Below are 22,096 nucleotides of genomic sequence, written 5' to 3'. Positions count from 1 at the left end.
CTATGGGATAATTTCTGTGGTGCAGGAGAGGCAGTTCATGGATAGTGCTGAAGTCCTTGTTCCCATCCTACATCTGGAACCCATTAGGTGGACCTAGTTACTAGAAAGTTGCATCAAGGCAACAAGATAAAAAGTGGTCCTTCAAGAACCCCGTGTTTTAGGCCGCCACTAGGGACCTGTCACTAAAAAGCTTGAACCATGTTTCTATCCTCATAGCCCATCTCAATAAACATTTTGTTTCCTTCACAGGAGAGAGGCAAAAAACATGTCTGTGGCTCCGTGAGTGGATGCTTACCTATTTTTCTCAGTTCCATCGAGCTTTCAAACTGCTGTCCTTCAGCAAGTAGTAAAACTGCAAGGTTAATTCCTGAATATAGTGTTGACTGAAGTTCAAACCCCTTGCGGTACCTGCAGAGAAGAGTCAAGTGCTCACATCTTACTGAATAATAAATACTGCAAAGTTTTGGTAGCCAGTTTAAGCTATTAATTTACTGGAAAGACTATATGGCTAGTTAGTGCCACTGATACATTGTAAAGAGCACTTGGACAAAGCAACTCTTTGTCTTATGGTGAGAAAGAAAAACTTGTTCAGTTGTATGTCCTGCTACTTTCTGTAGTTTTGTGAAAATAAAACTTAAGCTGGTTATTGCTAAACTCTTACATGCAATAGGACATGATTTTATTGTATTATTCATATGAGAAAAGCAATGACAGTATTAGTCGTCAGTGCAAGTCCAAGTGCTTTGTTTTAAAGCTTCACACTCATTAGAGGTTACTGAGATACTGAGATTAATGCAGTTATAATATTGTTCCTTAAATACAGCAGATCTTTCTATGTCCTAGAGCTCCAAGGTGGGCACCATCCTTGCACAAAGGACCAACATATGACTCATGAGCTCACTTGCTTTCTATTTTGGCACTGAAGCAGATTTTCTTTGAAAAGAGTTAAGTGAATCATCCTATACTCATTGTATTCACTCTATATAGAAGCAAGGAAACGTATCAAAATACCTGGCACTCAGTAAATCACTTACTCAAATCAAACCATTAAAAAAGTGGAAATGAGGAACTTTTGAACTTTATATTGTACAGCTCTGCATTTCATAACTGTAAAAGCCTGAAGAAGTTTTTAAAGAAAGATTTTGGGCTTTCTTCAGTTACCATTCAATGGCATGATCTCGACTGTTGATATCTTTACAGTCAGAGTCAAGAAACATATCCTTGTATATCCTTCCACATAAGCAAAACATATCTGGAGCAGGGTGATCACATGTCTGCAGGACCTGAAGCATGACTTGTAGTGCCTTCTCTCTGTCACCTGCATTATTTCTTCTGAAATCAAAGACAAAGAATAAAATTAATGACTTCAGATCTCAAACAGTAACTACAAGACAGTGGAATAGTGTTTCCTCTGCCTATCCTGTAACTCACCCATCATTACAATGTACAGACTTCATTTACAATTATGTTTGTATGTTGGTTGGTTGATAAAAAACAGATGTATTCTCATATCATGGATCCCTACTTCTAGCTCACCTAAGCACTGATTTTAGCCCAGAATTTCTCAATTAAAGTAAATCTGTCATCCCACGTAATTCCTCTTTGTATAAACAGACAGATTCTGCAGATAATCCAGTGAGAAACAAATGCCTGTTCGGTGATCATTCCTGAAAATACTCATATAAAGCTGACCATCTGCAACAGCTTGGCTGACAGCTCATTCAGCTGTCGTCATGATTTTTATTCTTGAATCCAGAGGCTCCAGAGCCAGTACTTGACAATACTGACTGAGTACAGGAGAAGTCAGGTCAATTCTACTTCAGACAAAACAGTGATAGAACTCAATATGGTGTCTTTGAACTACAAGAAAAATAGAAGTTTTAAAATGACCTGTACTTTTCTCTTTATATTCTTCATATTGGAGAAAGATTTGGAAAACAACAGTTGTCATAAACCTTTTTTTTTTTTTTGTCAAATATGCATCAATTGTATCAATAAGAAAAAAAAAATCAGTGATTAAATATAATTTCTGTTCCTTATTGTCATTAAACTGAACATTCCATTTTTTTCTCTCTCTTTACCTTGTATTTTTAAGTTTAGAATTCATTATTTACTTAGAACAAACAAAAATATTTATCTGCAAGAACAAAGCAAACAGCTTCAGAGTTTAATAGCCTCTTTGAGGCATTCTTTAATCATTCAAGAGACTTAAAACATTTACCAATCTCTTTTCAGAACTGTTTCCAACTTCCTGATCCTTACCCAGGTATCCAAGAACAGGCTTACAAGTACCATGACTACTTTGTCAGAAATACCACTGATAACAATTTCTGGTAAATTTAGTATTTGCATGCCCTGGAAGGATTAATATTTATTGTAAAATGGCTCAGTTCCTTAGATAACCAGCTAATGCATTAAAACCAATAAAAACACACTGCAGCAAAAACAACAACCAAACAAAAAATCCCTCGGGCTTCTATGCACATTAGGCGATGGAGAATATCTAATAACAGATTTGTAGCTGTCTCTGCAGCAGTTATCCTAGCTCTAATGCCAGTGGCATACAGTAAAATTTCAAAGCAAGTTGTTGGATATTTTTAAGTCATTTTTTCTTCAGATTGACTGCTGCTCTGAAAGTAATACTGGTCACTTCCTCAGATATTCCAAAACCAACTCCTTAAGTGGGGGCTACGTAAAGTGACTGTACTCATTTATTTAATAATATTTCTATCAAAGTATACTTTGTAGAGATCTTAAACTTGACTATTTTAGAAGTAAATAGAGGACAAAGAGAAAGAGACAACATCTTGCAAGTATTAAAAATGAATGACAAAAAAAAAGACAAAAAAAACAGTTGTGAAAGAAGAAAGTTGGGTAAACAGAATAAATTAGGCCTTAAACTATAAGTCCAACAGCTCCCAGTAAGCAAATGTGTAACACAGTCACAGAATTCAGCACGTGCTCAATCTTAGGCTGAAATAGCAAGAAAAAAAAAACTGCTTCCAAGACAAACAGACTCACCTGTCTTGTGCAAAAACAGGTTAAATATTAACAATAACATTAAAATGTGTTATATATTGATTGAAACAGACTTACTTTAAAGAAAAAAATGCAATGCGTAAAGCAAGACTGCTTAAAATAGGAAAGTGCAAAGGTTAACTCCTCTGGATATCAAAGGGTAAACCTGTACTCACAAAAGAAAATACTAGGAGCATTTCAAAACAAGAACTAAAGAAACAGTGTATTTAAGCACTCAAAACAAAATTAAAGGTTTCTGTGTCCTAGCAGGAAATGTTTGATTTATTCAGTAAGAAACAGTTCTCCATTAAAAATACATTGTTCAGTGCTAAAATTTTCTTAAACAACTATACATTAACCTAACGCAAGTTATTATTAAACAAAATCAGTTTAGATGTCTTTGTATAAATGGTATTTTTCACAGTAGCATAATTTTATGATTCTGCAATATAAACCAGTATATCAATTACAATAATCTGCAAATTTAGGAAAAGTTATCACTTTCTAAAGCAATCCCAAAAAGAGAAGACTAACTGCAAGGAGAAACAAACAAACAAACAGAACTGGAAAAACATATACTTCAGGCTACAAGCAACTCCTCTTGTCAACATGAAAATACACTGTTTGCTAATGTACAGTACCTGTTGCACTGGACCATGATGTATTTTCACTTATTTCATACCCCACACATTGGGATCTGCATGTCTGAACGTTTAGAATTGGTTTTAAGGTGCTCTAAAAACAGACCTGTGATGCTATCAAGGCCTTGCAGTACAATGCTATAAGAGATTACTATATATCCTTGAGGCACTGACTTCTATTTTTCTTACCCACTATCAATGACATGAGCTTCCCTGTGCTTCCCAGCCCCCACTTAGAGCCATAGAAGAGTAAACCACACAAACGTGTGTTGGAAGGGACCTGTGGAGGTCAACCATTGGAATCTCTTGCTCCGAGCAGAACCACTGCCCAACAATGATTTTTGTCCGAAAACCTGCAAGGATGGAGATACCACAGCCTCTCTGAGCAGGGAAAGCTGAAGCACTGTATGTTATGATGGGCAGTCATGGATGAAAAGCAGAAAATGTTATCTTTATTGCAGTAAATTGGTACATCAAGTGAGACTGATTCTGTAAAGCAAATCTCCTGAATATGAATTACAGACAGGACCACTCACTGCATTTCACTGCTCCTTGGTTACAGGCCAGCTTGCACTGAAATATGTATATTCTTCATGCTATGACACATTCTAATAGCTTCAGAGAATAAATACTAATTTTAAATAGGTACCTTTCATTGACAGTCTTCAACATAAAATTTGTTAGCCTTTGCATGGCTGAGTTATAATGCGACTTAAACAACTCTGTGTGTACATACAGTGAAAACATGAGTTGGTCTTCTTGATTGCTTTGGTTGGTTCAGGGTTGAGCAATTCCTAAAATTACTTACTCTGATAATTCTTTCAAAATAAAGTTTGCCCTTCCAAAACATAGTTTAATGATAAATTAGTTAGAAAATGGATTAATACTACAATTTATTCAGACACTACCTTAAAACAGAACACATACCATGGGAGGCCTGTTAACAATACTATTTTCTTTATTAGCACATCTTCATTTTCTCAGTACAAACTTTGCCTTGCTAAAGCTAGCATGGAAAACAAATAAAGCATAATCAGGCTACATTATAGAATCATAGAACATTCTAAGTTGGAAAGGACCCACAAGGATCATTGATTTTAACTCCTGGAAGCACGATAACTGCAAGAGCCACTGCCAGTTGGGAAATAACTTGGAGTTACTTCAAAATACTAGGACAACTATGAAAACATCCCAGTATTCAATAAAGCACCAAAATACCACCAGAAACACATAAATCAAAGCTAGGAATTAAGAGGACATGAGCATTTGAAAAAGAAAATAAAGTTGTAAGACTAGAAAGAAACACAAAGTAGGGAGAGAATAACTATCAGTGATATGGAAGAGCTTCTATGTTCTAATTTCTATCATATTCTGTATGATATGGAAGAGTTTCTAATGGGACACACTCCTGCTCTCTCCTTCCATCTTCTTAGCTGTTGATATTTAAGGGATCTAAAATACTAAGTTTCAGATTAAAAATTCACCAACAGCTAATGGCACCAGAAATACTCCCTCTGGAAATCAGTCCTGCCCCATTTCCTGTCCCTAGGATTCTCTAGGCCTCTTCCTTATGAAGTTCAAAAATAATTTGTTGGGTTTTACTTTGGTTTGTTCAAAAGTTTTCTCTGAGTCTCTACTAAGGGAGAAAAGTTATAAAAGTAGCAATCGACCAGCACTTACAGAAAAGAGAATCTCTTTGCATATCTATCCTCCTTTTCCATTCCCAAATTTACTTGATAAACACACAATTTACTGCTCTGTCTCAGGAAGTCCCTGAGCTACAAGCTGACAAGTCCTCTTGCACAAAAATAAGACCCTGAGTGACTTAAGAACGTCTCAGTGACTTCACAGCAGATGAGCTGAATTGCTCCTAACTGTGCAGAAATCTACAGCAAAGATTTCAAAAAAATGTATAATTTTTGAGAACTGAAATAACTGATTTGATTAGAATCAACCAGAATCACTAGAACAGGGCAGCCTGGTCTGGTGGTTGGCAACCCTGCACATAGCTGGAGGTTGAAACTCGATGATCATTGTGGTCCTTTTCAACCCAGGCCATTCTATGATTCTATGAATTATTTCACATAAACTCTCACTTGAAAAAAAAAAAAAAAAGAAAGAAACTGATTAATTGGAGAGTAAAGATCCATTTCATTGAGAATACAACTCAACTGAAGAACCTTCAATACTCACAATAGTGGATGAGGAAACAACCCCAAATTGGGCGCTGAGACTAGAGCTAAATTTGCAGGCCTCAAGTTAGCCATGATAATGGAAAAACCCTATCTTCTTTTTTCCTTATGCATGCTTTGGATGTTTTGTGCAAACCACTTACACAAAATGAGGAACCTCATGATGTGATTTTTCTGTATAAAGGTAATCAGAAAACAGAACATTTCAAATAACCCAGTGCTTTTCAATGGGAATAATTTACTTTGGCTACCACTATTCACAATTAGTGATGATTTTTTACTTGCACCCTGTTACTCCCTTCAGTTGCTAATTGCTTTTTATGTGTGTATTACAGATGTTGTTTGTTAAATATGCATGCTGAGTTTAATAACAGTGACTGCAATGTCCTCATCTTTAACAATTAAAGATATAATTGCCTGGGAAAGAAACTGATGTCTTCACATCTCTGACTTTATGCCTGGTCTAAGTTTCATCTTACAGTAGCCAGAATCTATCCTGTTTTGGAAAAAAAAAGTGGCATAACCTTTGGCCTCTTTGAAAGCTTTCAGAATTTGAAACTGAATTAACGTCTGGTAGGTCCAGTTTTGCTAAGTAAGGCGAAATGTGAGGTGTTTATTCAAATATAAGTAAGATAGTCCAGAGGAGGGTGACAGAGATGATGAGGGGCCTGGAGCACCTCTGTCATGAGGAAAGGCTGAGAGAGCTGGGGCTGTTCAGCTTGGACAAGACTGACAGGGGATCTTATCAGTGCTTAATGAGGGAGTCAAGTGCATGGGGCCAGGCCCCCTTCCATTGTGCCCAGTGACAGAACAAGGGGCAACAGGCACAAACTGGAACACAGGAAGCTCCATCTGGACATGAGGAAGAACTTCTCTACTGTGAGAGTGACAGAGCACTGCAACAGGCTGCCCAGAGAGGCTGTGGTGTCTCCTTTTCTTGAGATATACAAAATCCACCTTTGACACTTTCCTGCGTAATCTGCTGTAGGGATACTGCTTAAGCAGGAGGTTAGACTAGATGACCTCCAGAGGTCCCTTCCAGACCCTATGATTCTGAGATGTACTTTGTTCCTGGTAGGCTCAATTAGTGATACTGAGCAACATTTACTATTCTATTGATTTTAGCATTCCAAACAGTTTAAGTAAAAACACGGTTCTGTATTTTTATGAATAGATTCTGATAAACCTTCATTAAAATAATTGTTAAAACTGAAGAAAAGAAAAAGGGTGGTTCAAAAGTCCCATAGAAGATGATAAAAGCAATACTCCAGAGGTAATTTTTGACTTAAATGAACTTGTTCTGAGTGTTCCAGTCTTGATCTCTGGATTTTGGTCCAGCATTTTGTTCCAAGATGCAACAACTTCTGTAGAGGTTGAATTCTGCATTCTTATTGATAGAAACTTGGTCATTCATTTCTTAAAAAAATCATGTCTTAAAAAAATTCTTTAGCAAAGTTTAGATTGTTCCCAGAACACAGGTAAAGTCATGTTGGTTAAGCCTAATGCTGAATTTAATGAAATCAGCCAATGAGGAAAGCAGGTGCATGAGCAAATCCATTTCATCTTTTACAAGGGGTCTATTGCTACTTTCAAAACAACACTGAAGATTTAATGGCATGAAGGCCACGTACTACTCAATATACAAAGAATTTGAAGATAAAGAGGGTAAGGGACTGGACGAGTTTTATTATGCATAGGTAAATGGCAAAGTTTTAAAAACTGTTGTCCTTAGGAAAACCTGATTTGATTGGACAAGGCATGACCCTGACTGCAATGTCTTGAGTTGAAATATGCCAAATTCTCTTCGTTGAAAACACTTCTCAAGAAATCAGTATGATAACTTAAGGAGATTTGAATTTTAGAAGCTTTAAAGATCAAGCCTGCAATTTTTAGGGGCTGGCAAAGAAAAAGGTGGAAAACCATACTATACCACTGTACAGTCAGGAAACAAACTACAGCATGGTTTAAAATGCACATCATCACAAGAAGCAGTAAAACACTGGTTTCTACTTTAAAATGCAAGCTTATTTTGTACATAAAAATCTTACACTAAAAGCCCATTTTCCCTTATTTTTAAGCAACACAATGAGAAAAGCATCTTTCAACAGATGGAATAAATACCAGACCAAACTGCAAAATTCTCTGCCTTCATGTGTTCAGAACTAAATTTTCTGAGAGATACACCTTAGCAAAACAAGTTACAAGACGAAATAAAAGGTTCATCAGCTGAGATTTAGTAGTTCATTGTATGAAGATCTGAGGAGAATCACGACACTCAGTGTTCATTTCCATTCTTAGAAAACAAAACCAAATGCCACAACAATGTAAGTCAAATTATACATCAAAATTATTTATTTATCCTTCTCTTTCCTAAAAAGATTTTGTCATCAAGTTTGTGTTATAGTTCCAAATATGGGTCTAGTTATCTTTCTCCGTGAGGAGTTTGGAAATTGGGAATAATTTGGGGATTAATTTCTTCACATAAAGGCACTTACCATTGCAATCACTTCACATTTCAGAATTGCTTTTATTTTCTTTTTCTTTCTAAATTGAAAATGTGTATTATATACAGGGTATACACCTTCAAAAAAAATCTCTAATGCCAAGTTATCATAAAGGCACAGACATCAGAATTATGCGCATTATCAATCATGGTGTATAATCTGAGAATACTATTCAGTAATACTCAATACTCCATTCTTCCTGATATTTCTTCAGGCTACTTGCTACTGCATCACATTTAGATGATCACTAAGCTTATTAACGAACCACCAGATCTTTTTAAAAATCACCGTCTTCTATGAACTTTCCAACTGACATGTACTGCATTCTTTGTTCCTATACGTACAACCTGTTGCATGAGAATGAACTTCATCTGTAGGGAACACATTATATAAAATGCTGTATGAAACTTTTTCTTGACACAGAACTGAGAAAGTGATATCTGATTCTTTTTTTCTGAGCAACAGTTTTGTATTTACTCCTAAGTTTGACAAAACTGTCAAATGGTGCCAGAGTTATTACCACTACCTATAAAATGTCACACACACACAAAAAATCCTTCTTCCGGTGAGATTTTCCCATCAATGACTACTTTTCTAGGTCTGTTACTAAGCTCTTAAACCCTTCATATGCCATCCTGATGCTGCCCAGTGCCAATTTTTAGTTTAATGGCAGGTCTCAACTATAAATAACATGTGGATTTCATCTAAGCAGTTACTTCCATTAATGCATCTAATTTTGCTTGTATAAGATCTTCTTTCTGATATGATCTTAATATATCTTCTTTAGAAATGAAGCAAATATTTTACACACGAACTGTAAAAATCTGTAGCTATCTATAAGAGTTCAACAATATATTTCTGTGCTTCCTAATCTAGAAAAGCTAAATCAGGAAATAGCCTGTACGTGCAGATTGCCTTTCAACCTTTCAAGGAAGCTGGTTCATGAATACTCATAGACTAAGGAACATTTGTTATGTATCACTAGCAACTCTACTATGCCCAACTTTGTGAGATGTTCAGAATCAGTGACTCAGAACAGTCTCAGCCTGACCAAAAAACCACTGGTATCAGTGAAATCTTTCACTGTTACTCCAGTGGCCTTTGGAACAGATCCTTATGGTCTGCACTACAGATTTAAATATAACCCCATTTGAAACAACAGCAATATAATGAATCATCCTCAAACAACAATCCTTACCTGTTCAAAGCAAAAGCATAATGAAACTTAATGTTGTGTTGATCAGCCAGATCACAGGTAGGAAGCATTTCTAGTGTTTCTACCAGCTTCACCATAGCATCATAGTCCTGGTAGAAATAAAATAAAATAAAAAATGAAAAAAAAAAAGGAAGACAGAAAGACAGAAGCTTGAAATCACTTCCAGCAGAGGAAAGTATCACTAACCTAAAATTTATCATGACTGATAGCATCAGGTCCAATGCTGGACCTTTTGCTCCCCAACATGAGAAAACTGATTGGTGACATCAGGACTGGAGGCTGCCTGGGCTGTAGTCACCATGCAGTGGTGCAGTTCAAACTCTTGAGGGATATTAGACAGGCAAAGAGTAAACTCGGGAAGCTTTGTTTTAGGAAAGCCAAATTCCAGCTCTTTAGGGAGTTAGTCAATAAAACTCCCTGGGAATCTCTCCTCAAGGGCAAGAGAGCAGAGCAGAGCTGGCAGATCTTTAAGGAAGCTTTCTTAGGGCACAAGCACTCTCCATCCTCAGGTGTATGAAGTCAGGAAAGGAAGGCAAGAGACAGGTATGGCAGAAGTGGGACCAGTTGGTTAAACAGGAGAGCAAGAAGAAAATGCACTAGCAGTGGAAGCAGGGACAGGTAAGTAGGGAGGAATATAGGGATGCTACTAGGCTGTGTAAGGATAGGGTCAGGAAAACCAAGGCCCAACTGGAACTGGGCTTGGCAAGGGGCACAAAGAAGGATAAGAAGGGCTTCTCTAGGTACAGCAACCAGAAACAAAGTCAGGTAGGGTGTACCCTCCCCATTGAGCAGTACAAGGATCGTAACAACAAACAAGAAGAATGCTGAGATACTCAACAACATTTTTGCCTCAGTCTTCACTAGCAACTCCTTTACACACAGTCCTCAAACGGATGGTTCGGAAGGTGGGAACTAGGGGAGCATTGCTCCTCCTGATGTAAGCAAAGATCAGGTTCATGATCTCCAGAGGAACTTGAACAGCTGTAAGTCTATGGATCCCAAAGAAATGCATCCCAGAGTCCTAAGGGAATTAGCTGATGCAGTTGCCAAGCCACTGTCAATGATATTTGAAGAGTCATGGCAGTCATGTGAAGTTCCTGGTGACTGGAAAAAAGACAATGTCACACTTATATTTAAGAAGGGTAAAAATGATGACCCAGGGAACTACCAACCTGTCAGCCTCACCTCTGTGCCGGGGAAGATCATGGAATTTCATGGAAGCTACGATAAAGCACATGAAAGACAGAGAGGGGAATGGGTGAACCAGCATGGCTTCACCAAGGGAATCTGCTGCTTAATCAACCTTGCTTAATCAACCATAAACAACCATTGTTGTTTATGATGGCTTAACTGTATCAGTGGACAAGAGAAGAGCCACTGATGTCATCTATCTGGACATCAGTAAGGCCTTTGTCACGGTACCCCACAACATCCTTTTCTCCAAATTGGAAAGACATGGATTTGACAGGTGGACTGTTCAATCAACAAGGAACTGGTTACGAGATTGTGTCCAGAGAGTGGTGGTCAATGGCTCAATGTTGACACAGTTAAACAATAGTGACAAATGGTGTTCCTTAAGGGTCAGTACTGGGACTGGTGCTCTTTAATGTCTTCATCAATGACATTGATAGTGGGTGTACCTTGAGTGTACCTTCAGCAAGTCTGCAGATGACAACAAGCTGTGTGGTGCAGTTGGCACACCTGAGGTACGGGATGCTATTTAGAGAGACCTAGGCAGGGTGAAACAGTGGGCCCACAAGAACCTCATGAGGTTCCATAAAGCCAAGAGCAGGGTGTTGCACCCAGGTCATGGAAACCTCTGCTATCAGTTCAAGCTGGGGGATGAAAGGATGGAGCACATCCTTGCATGGCAAGCTAGATTAGCCAGCGATTTGCCCTCACATCCCAGAAAGCCAACTATATCCTGGGCTGCATCCAAAGAAGCAAGGCCAGCAGGTCAAAGGAAGTGATCCTGCCCCTCTACACTGCAGTGGTGAGACTTCACCTGAAGTACTGCATGTAGACATGGAGTCTCAGAACAGGAGAGACATGGACCTGATGGAGTACATCCAAGGGAGGGCCACAAAAATGATCCAAGGGATGGAACACCTCTCCTACAAGGACAGGCTGAAAGAGCTGGGGCTGTTCAGCCTGGAGAAGGCTCAGGGCAGACCTGAAAGCAGCCTTTCAGTATATAAAGAAGAGCTATAAGCAAGAAGGTGACAATCTGTAACAGGGTCTGTTGTAATAGGACAAGGGCACATGGTTTCAAACTAAAAGAGGGGTGGTTTAGATTGGATATAAGGAAGAATTTTTTTTTTTTTTTTTTTTTTTTTTTTTTTTTTTTTACACTGAGAGTGGAGAGGTACTAGGACAGGTTGCCCAGAGAGGTGTTGAAATGCCTGGAGACAGTCAAGGTCAGGCTAGATGTGGCTCTGAGCACCATGATGTAGCTGTAGGTGTCTTGTTCATTGCAGGGGAATTGGACGAGATGGTCTTTAAAGGTCACTTCCAAATCAAAAGATTCTGTGATTCTATGACAGTGTCTGAAGAGACTTTTCTTTGAAGTGGGACTCTGTCTATCCATGTCAGTACTTACCTTTACCTCCATTCAATACCATTATTCAAGTCACTATTCAAGAATGCCTTTAGCCATTTATCGGCACTAGGAAGGAGGTGTTGAGTCTGGCTGTTTCAAGCCTTATTGAGTGCTTCTGATGAATTACACTTCACCAGGTCACTGCAAAATTCTATTCTCCATAGCTTTTGCAGAACTTCAGCTGGTTGTGCATTCATTTTACTTTTTCAGGAGGTAAACCACATATACATTGCTGAAGAGGTCAGTTCACTGAGATCACGGATGGCCTTACACTACTTAATCTGTGTGTTCAATATATATTTGAACGTGATTACATTTCTGCAGGAAGATATTTCAAATGAGTGCAAATGCTCACCAGAGGTGACAAAAAACACACAGATAAAAAGCAGCAGCAAAATACAAATCTCGGAATAGAAAGTTGGGTAACGTATGGTGATACTGTCACCCACTGTTCTCATGTCTCATTAATACCTGCCAAATAACCAACTTAGCTCCCGAAGGAAAAAAAAAGAAATGTTGAACGGTTGGAAGTACATTTTAAACATGATATTAAACACAGAGCCTGGCAGCTCAGAAATACAGTGTGTAAGCTGTGTTTAAACAAAATCAAGAAAAAAAAGGTGTACCTACTTTTTAAAAAGAAATCAGTGTTTCATTCAGTTATAGTTAACAACTTGGACACATCTGGTCAATACAGTGGTCAAAACAAATCAATTTTATTAGTTTCCAAACAGTTGACTTTGGGGAGAAGGAAAAAGGGGCAGGGAAGAAAAAAGCAAACATACATCTTGCTTGGATGAGCTTTCATTATTTATATATTTTAAGGAGGTTAAAAATGACAGAAAATAAACAAGAAAGTCTCCTAATCAGTGCCTCTTGTTCACAAGTAAAATAAATAAGAGTCTACAGCCCCTTATAGCTTAGTGCTCAAGTCAAACTGCCAGTGCAGAAATTTAGGGTCAGCTTTGAATCACTCTTTAACAAACAAAGACACAAGAACAAACAAGTTCCAAAATCCCATAGTAAAATCACCTTTTTTAGTCTTTAGAAACATACCTGTATATCTCGGTAAGAAAGAAGCAGGTTTATGACAATGTCAGAAGTCAGAACTTCAGTATTATCCATACGAAGCTTAATTCTAGCCAGCTCCTTTGCCAGTTCATCTCCTTGGTACTTCTCTCTAGCCTTTCTAATATCATTTAGCAGTGTTTCTTTATAATAGGCACTGAAGAAGTAAAAGACAGACATGGAAAGAAGACTGTTAGATATTTTTTATGAAACAGAACCTTTTAGGTTAGAAAATACCTTCAAGATTACCAAGTCCCGCCACCAACCTGACCTACTGAGTCCTATCACTAAACCATGTCCCTTGGTGCCACACATCTCTTAAATACAGTGATGGGGACTCCACCTTCACACTAACCAGAGGAGGACTTTCCTTAAAGTGGGCTCATGTTGCCCATCTGTAGCTTCCCCTCCAGCACTTCTTTGGAGAAGCAGATGGCAGTTTTTTCAGGCCAGCACTTTCCCAGACACTGCCCAGCAAGGCATCAAAGAACAGCAGACCTGCTGTGGATGGAGGTAAAAGTGGTTAGGGTGTGTGTGGGCAGGTATACCTATGGGTCCCAACAGTGGAACAGGCAATGACGTAAGAGAAAAATAATCCAGTAATTGCTACCTCATGTTTCAGACACAGGGGAAAAGATAACCTGGAAAGTCAGTCTCTCCCAGAAAACAAACAAACAAACCAACTGCAAAGTACAGGAGGGACCGTTCAGAGGTCCCTCCTTCCCCATCTCCACTTCCATCTCCAGCCCAAGTCCTCAAAATTCAAACAGTCCCTTGTACAAGCAGCTGAACAGTATCATGTTTACTAGGTGATATCAGAAGGCTAATCTTAAAACAAACAAGCAAACAACACCAACAAAAAAAAGAAGAGTTACTTTTTATTGCTGCCGTATATATACACATCTCTTCAGTGACGCAAGAAGATGGTCTGTGGCTTTGGAAAAGGCTATGACTATCTCCTATTACAACCTCATACACTGTAACTCGTACTTAAGCACTCTACCTTATTGGTGGACTGACTTTGCTTGCTGATATTTTAGAAAGTAACCATAAATCACTTCCTGGCATAACATGGTTAGCTAATTGCAACAGCTGCAGGACAGTGATCCAGAAAGCAGTAAAGATAGTAGCCTCTTTTACCACTACATTAAGTGCAGTGAAAAGAAAACAAACATCACTGCTACTAGGAATTCTGTATCTTTTCCCACAACATTAAAAAGAGAATATCCCGGTTCTGGAGGTGAATGAGTTACAAAATTACCATGATGTAACATGAACATCCTTGAGAAGGCTGATAAACCTGTCCACCAGAGGGACACAGAGTGGCCCCAGGATATTGTCCCAGCTGGGCTGCATATACTCAGAAGCTCTTCTCTGGGCATCACTTTCACAGCAGAAATAGTCAGCAGAAGGGGTGACAATGTATGGAATGAAATAATAATTTCCACTGGAAGCCTGAAAGAAAAACAAATGCTGTTTAGAAAACAATTTAAAGTGGAAATACATTTGTGTAAACACAGGAACTATTTACGGTCAGAAAATACAGCTGGATTTGGGTTGGCACCCAAGGAAGTTTTAGTGCAGTGTTTAACACAGGATTTGCAAGCATTAAAATAAATGAATTTTGTACAAAAGAGTTACAAATATTAGCAAGTAATGAAAAAGTCTGGATCTGTTCAGAAACAGTACAGTAAAACTGTTCACCCCAGGAACGGGGCACCCACAGCTTCTCTGGGCATCTGTGCCGGGGCCTCACTGCCTTCTGAACAAAGAATTGCCTCCTAACATCTCACCTAAATCTCCCCTCTTTTAGTTTAAAGACATTCTCCTCCGTCCTACCACTAACAAACTGGGTAAAAAGTCACTCTCTTTCCTGTTTATGTGCTCCCTTCAAGTACTACAGGGCCACAATGAGGTCTCCCCAGAGCCTTCTCTTCTTCATGCTGAACAAGCTCAACTGTCTCAGCCTTTCTTTGCAGGACAGGTGCTCCACGCCTCTGATCATCAGAAGAGCCTCTGAAGTGGGTGAGGAAACAGGAAATGCCTTTCAGAAAATACAGTTAGTTCAGATCCAGTTCTTCAGCTCCTGTGCAAGACCCTAAATGCAGATAAGACTAGAAAGACTGATATCCTCTTTTGAGCTACAACAGCTGTCCACTGTTAAAGAAAAGTAAACACTCAGCCACACAATACATTCAGAGTCATTAGATATGAGCCCCAAAGCAATGGACAGTATAATACAACTAATGCAATCAACTACCACTGAGTATCTATCTGTTGTCACCTTGGGGATACCAAGACATCAAACGTGTACAAAAACATAACTTTTATTTTACTTCAGATCATCTAAGACTGCAGTAAAGCAGCAGCCATTCAAAGTCACTGTGGACACTGGGAGAATGCTGAGAGGATTGAAAGAATGGATATGAGGATGGCACTTTTTTTAATGTACATTAAGAAACCATAAGACAAAAATAAACTGTTCACAGAAAATAACAGAGTATTCAGCCACTGAAAAAGTAGACAGCAAAAGCCTGTTGCTCATCTGGATTTGGAATGATTTAGAACTTTAAATGACTTCTAATGGGTAAAGCTCAAGCCACGTTCATTCTTCACAAACCTTGCAGTACTGTACCTCTGTTGTAATAATACCATTATCTGTTGTAATGTTACCTTTACTTTCTATGAAAAAAAGTTGCAATTTAAACAACCAGTATGTTACACTGATTTAGTCCAAGGTTTATTCAAATATGCACTAAGTTAAGCGCAATGCAAAAGCTGCTTGAGTATTATTTCTATTTTTAAGCCCATAACAATGAATTTGGTCTTCCTGCAATGGGAACAACAGCAACAATCCAAGCTGAAACCAAGATATAGTTTGAGATGCAAAGAGAAGCGCAGTTATCTCCTGAAATAGCAAAGCAATTTTCAGAAAATATTAAATGGTGTGGATGAAGCATTATGTTTATCAAGTTCATCTATTTGATTGAGGCTTTTGCCTCTTTCTGGATAGCAAAATCTGTGCATTTAAAAAACACATTTTCTCCATACCATAAATATTTTTACATGCAGAAGTCAGGAAAACTACACATATTTCAGTATGTGACCTTGTTTGAAGAGCAACCAGCACAGCTGCAGCTCCACAGATTCATTTGCCATGTTTGGGAGTTCAGTCAGGTGGCAATGGATGTCTTTAGTACTACACGCAAAGGAAAAGATATTCTCCTTCCTGGCAGAAATATCATTGAGTACAGCACCAAGGAATCAAAACACTGTATGCCCCTCTAGACACTACTTTCCAATTTGTGGCCATTCCACCTACATATAATCTAATTGTGCTAAGTTTATATCTTTGTGGTTTGTATAGGTTGCATGCTGGGTTGGTTTATTTCAGGATTATTAGCCTTATTATCATCTTACTTAGAGAAATTTTTACGTTTAAGAAATGTATAAGTTTAAAAATACAAAACAGACAGACTGGAAAAGAAAGAAACAGGAAAAAGGAAACACTCTCAGCAAATAACATATGTGCTAGCAGTGACACGTTTGTACTCAATCACAATACTTTCATCCACCAGAAAAAAGAGTCTAAAGTAGGAACATTTTAAAAATCACAGAAAATAGCTGTAAGTAAGTTGAGAAAGGGACCTTCTTCTTAGAGGAAAAAGGTGGAAGGAATTAAGGACAGTCACGTCTTTGCCGAAGCAGTTAGGCCCAAAGAAGCCACTTTAAGATCTTGGCATGATGGGCCAAATGTAGTGCTTTTTCCTTAAAATACTCGTCCAAGTATTTTGTTAAGGCTGTTAAAAGTGAACATTTGACCTTAATAAAGGAAAGTTGTGGGTTGTTGTTTTATAATCATCCTACTACAGCTATTCAGGCCAAACTGCCACTTTGTGACAGAGACACCATACTAAAATTTAAGGGCTAGTTTTAGAATGTTGAAATCTCTGCATCTTCAGAGAGGGAATTTTGCCTTCACAGCTAACAGCTCAGCTATTCCACTCCAGCCATGTAGTCCTTTTTGTCAATCACTCAAGGAGCATTAAGAGTGCTCACCCTCACTTACCAAGCAGTTTGAAGAGCAACATGCCAGAAGACAGAAAATGACTCAAAGAAGTCACATCCTTTGAGTATTCAGGGAGATTAATGGACTTTTATCTTAAGAATTCATCAGAAGAATCCATTCGTATCTTAAGAATTTAAGTTTCCACAGTAGTAGATTTCTATGTCATCACAGTCCTATCTATCTTACAATATAGGTGACTCTAAACTATTATCAACTTTTTAAAACACTTCCTGTTCACAAGTTGAAAGTATGTGGTGTCTTTATGTAAATATCGTGAGAAAGATCATCATAAAACAATCCACACACAAGATCTAGGTTGCAAATAACATGTACTGTGGGGTTACTATTGGTGTGAAAAATTGTGGTGCACAATTTTTAAAGCACCCTTACATAAAAATGCTAAAAGTTGAAGAAGATGGCATATTTATTAAGAGAAAACAGATTTAAAATGATACATACTTTGCCTATTAGGTTACCATTGTGGTATTCAGGATGTACTTGAACCCGAAGAAAAGTTTTGTGGTTGGCAACCTACTCCAAATTGAAATAAAACAACAAAGAGGAAAACACCACCACAAAACAGCATGAGAATCAAAACAACAGACATGACACATGAATAGAGAAATGATTAAAGAAACAAACAACGGAGAAGGAATACAGATATTTATAGTAAATTCATATTTACAAAAACAAGAAAAATAGTGCAACACTGCCAGCAAGAAAGTAGAATGTAAGATTTCTTTATTTTTCTATACATCTCCTTGTGTCACCATTACCTTGCTTTAAAAGCCTGACTTCTAGACAGCAGCAGATTCATTATCCAATTAGTTAACTATAAGCCAATCGCTACAAATGTGCCTCCCTTGAGACAGTAACATTTCCATAGTGATTGTCACAAATTTTGAAAGCCTTAGTTTTGATTATGCAAATAACGGTGTTATATGTAATGATCAGAAGTATTAAGAATTTTTTACTACTTCCTCTCAAAAAAGAATAATGATTGACCCTAAGCTACTCTTCTCTCTTTCATTCTGTGCCCTTTTGGAACTCTGACTACTTCTGCTGCCTCCAACTTTCTAGTGATAAATTAGATGACCACCATACAATCTTTTGTAAACTGTAAAGATAATTTAAGAATATATATAAAGCCATTCTATAGTACTACTTCATATTATCAAATCCATATAGGGTAATCATACATTATTCAGTCCTCGGGACTACTAAAGTTGAGAATGAGTCCAAGTGTCAAAATCTTTTTATTTAATTTTCTTATACACTCATTGACTTGATGAATTAGATATAGTAATTTATACAGATATTGAAGCTCTGAAGAGACTTGGGGCCAATCACAATAAAAAGTGATTTTTCAACATAAGAATTCCTTTGGCAAGGATAAATTTCAATCTTGTTTCCTTTGAATCAAGGAGAACTTTTGCTAATGACTCCAAGGCATCACTATCTTCTATAATTTAAGGAAAAAAACCACCCAAATATTTAAGTCTCTTAAAATACTTCTTCAGGTACACAGATCTAAGTAATAATAAACTTTCTGGTTTAACAGCCATCCTACTTCCCTTTAAATACCTTCTCCCTTCCCGTCACCCTTCAAATTAAGGTTATTCAATCTTCTTCAGGTCTACTATCAACATATCCATTAATAAAACATTCTCTTTATATTCTGAACTTGCCCTAATAATTCTTCCACAAGGGAAGTACTGGCTTATATTCTCAGTGTCACATTCAAATAAACTAAACAGATCAAAGCATTCAATGCTAGAACTATTGTAAGAAGGTCTGAATATTTTGCTTCCTGACTTAGCAGTTTTTAAAATGCTTCCTGTGCACTCTTCTCTCCATCTTGGACACCTTTACACACTATTCCTTAAAATTACGTAGAGGGAGACAAAATTTCCCTACTGAGAACAAAAACAAACAAACAAATCAAGGATATCAACAACATTTTATACCAAAATATAATAATTTTCCCATGGATTTTGTGTAGTGCTAAGTTGGGGGAAGACTTTTTTTTAAGTGATTCAGGCTTTTGAAAGTCCTTGGAATTTTATTTCTTCCAGAAAACCAGTAGTAATTTAACATCTAAAGAAACTCCAACGCACAAGCCAGTTTTCCAGAGAGAAATGCATTTTCATGTACCCTACAGTCCGGTAGCGCTCTCAGACCTTAACTTGTCCATAACAGTAACGGAAACACATTGTTCTGTCCAAACAAACATCTGCAATTTGTTTTATCACTGATAATTTTGACAGAAGAAAGGGAGCTGCGCCTAAACTATAAGTAAAATTAGCAGAAGGCTGTCCTCAAACCTCCAAGGAGCTCTATGGAAGGAAAACTAACTGATGGGGCACTGACAATACTGACCTTGAATGCCATACAAGTGCTGTTCTGTTTTGGGAACTGAACTCCCATAGCCAATAATTCTTTCATAAATCTAAAATCTAAGTACACAACAAATTATTGAGTCAGAACTTCCATTGATTGATTGTGGGAGTCAAGTAGGTCTGAATCACAACCCCCAGCCTTTTTTTATCCTGGAAATCTTTGTTCCTGGACAGCAGAAGGAAGCTATAAGCCCAGTTCTCCTACTCGTATGCACTTTTTTCAGACATTAAGCTATTAAATACCTCGAGCACACACCACCACAGCATGCTGCTGTATAATTTTCACTTTCAGATCAGCTGTGCTCAAGTCAACTTCCAAATCAATGCTGTAACTTTCTCTATGCATTGTTTTCAGCTTTATGTCCTGTTTCTTCACTTTTGCCTCCTCCCTGATGCAGAGTTAGCATAATATTTTCCTTACAAGGAAAATATCAACTTTTTTCAAGACTTACCTGCTCAAAAGAAAATCACCACTGAGGACACAACACATTCATCTTTTCTGCATCTTTAACGTGGTTCCGCATCCATTCTATGCGGTTAACTTTTGCACTTTTGTACACAATTTGAGACTTGCAGGGTAAATAACAAAGATGAGGACAAGAAAACCTGAGAGAAAGGTCCTAACTGCAGAACTGTGTGCAGAAAGTTTCACTCTTGCTGCTGGAAAAATGGTGCAATGTGTCTGGTAGCAATCTCAATTACCTTCTTCCCTTACATGAGAACAGACACAGAGTACAGAAGCAACAGAGAATACTTCTCTTCATAAAACCAGTAACGGTATTCTGGTATTCCTGTGGCTACCTACAGGCTGGAGGAAGGCTTAGCAGTTGAAGTATCTATCCTTCTTCAAATATATGTCCACACTCCAGTGAAGAGTGCACTTACTTTCTGCTACATCACAGCTGTGACAGAGGCATACCAATAGAAAGATTAGTTCAACCAGGAAATGTGAAAGGAAAATATAGACCCATAGCAGAGTATATTAAGTGCTATATGTAATTGAATTGAAACTGCAGTGATTATGTGACTATTTACCTCACCGGATGTAGTAAATTCATGTCAACTCTGTAACTACATATCTAGTACAGCAACCCTGATTAGCAATAGCCCTCCAAAAAAACTGAAACAGAACCTTCATTTGTTTGCAGGAGTCAATCTGAATGGTATTCCCCATCCTTTCCTACCCTGGAAATCCTCATTTCTGGACAGTGGAAGGAAACTACCTTTCCAGTTCTCCTACTCTTACACAATGTATTTTATCAAGCATTGAAGCAGAGGCACAACACTGCACTGCAGCAAACCACATGCCTCTCCAGACACATCACGTGGCTTGCAAGGAGGGGATCTATTTGAAGTCAATTCCAACTTAGAAAAAGATAAAGTTTTAACTTATTAATTATTTAGCTTGCTAATCAGTTTATTGCTATTTCAGATTAAAAAGCTGATTAAAAATACAACATGGGAGCACATTACAATAAATTCACTATCTAAGAGAATACAAATAACTTTGAGTAACGTGAAAGGTCAAGAATCCATACTGGAAATTTTAAGTCAAATATTTTTTTCTTCTGTATTTTACTCACAATAGTCTTTGTAATCAAAGCACTTGATGGAAGTAGGCTACACCCCCCTCCTCCCCCACACCTTTTTAGAGGAGCAATCAGTATGCCAGTTTCAAGATCCCTCCCTGCCCTCTTTTGCTAACCTGGTGTTTCCAGGTCTGATGCAGGAAACGTTACCAAATCCACTTTTTCTTCTCTTCCACATGAAGCTGAAGGAGGTCCTAACTCCCTCTGTGGGGAGAGAGAATCAGCCAAAAGAAAAGACCACAGGCTGCTAATCTCATGGCACTAGGTTGAACTCCACTTTTGCACGACCTCAGGAATAACCACTAAATGGCTCTTGTCACAGTTTTCCCTCTGGCTCTAGAGGGGACAGCATACACTTGTGACATCCACCAGTTGTGGCCTGAAGATGGAAGTAGCATTATTCACAAGCAAACCTCGAGCTGTTCTGAGGCCTCTTTTCACAGAGCTGCAGACTAGGAAATGCAGTCCCCACTGCATGGTGAAACCAGATCAAGGATATTGAAGATCGCCACAACAGACAGGAAAAGGACTTGGACTTGCTCAACCTGATCTATCTTTAGCCTATATACAGTGCTGTGGCCAAGTATAAACTGTAACTCAAAATAAACAGCTGTAACTAATACATTCTCTCTTTTAGTTCTCTTGTAAATGATCAGTTTCGCAAAATCAAAATCCATTTTATTGTTTTAATCCTGCTCTATACTCTTCAGAAAATAATAAAAGAATATGGGAAACTTATAAAGGTACAAGTTCAAGATTTTTATGAATCCAATAGCCCTCAGTATAACAGCATTTAATGAA

The 22,096-nt window shown here is 37.9% G+C and overlaps 1 protein-coding gene across 1 annotated transcript in view; it reads right to left on the bottom strand.

Annotated features, from left to right (window-relative positions):
• The window catches only part of MAP3K15 (mitogen-activated protein kinase kinase kinase 15), a 73,258-nt gene that overhangs the window by 30,360 nt on the left and 20,802 nt on the right, over nucleotides 1–22,096 (bottom strand). Inside the window, exons 4-8 of the mRNA XM_003640489.6 lie at nucleotides 14,500–14,693; nucleotides 13,227–13,395; nucleotides 9,554–9,660; nucleotides 1,162–1,332; nucleotides 296–408 (exon numbers count right to left, since the gene is read on the bottom strand). Coding sequence (XP_003640537.2) covers nucleotides 296–408; nucleotides 1,162–1,332; nucleotides 9,554–9,660; nucleotides 13,227–13,395; nucleotides 14,500–14,693 — 754 coding nt within the window. The remainder of the gene's footprint in view (nucleotides 1–295; nucleotides 409–1,161; nucleotides 1,333–9,553; nucleotides 9,661–13,226; nucleotides 13,396–14,499; nucleotides 14,694–22,096) is intronic.

This window comes from Gallus gallus, chromosome 1, assembly GCF_016699485.2.
Source record: "Gallus gallus isolate bGalGal1 chromosome 1, bGalGal1.mat.broiler.GRCg7b, whole genome shotgun sequence".
NCBI lineage: Eukaryota > Metazoa > Chordata > Aves > Galliformes > Phasianidae > Gallus > Gallus gallus.
This window is presented reverse-complemented; position numbering and strand designations above follow the sequence as displayed.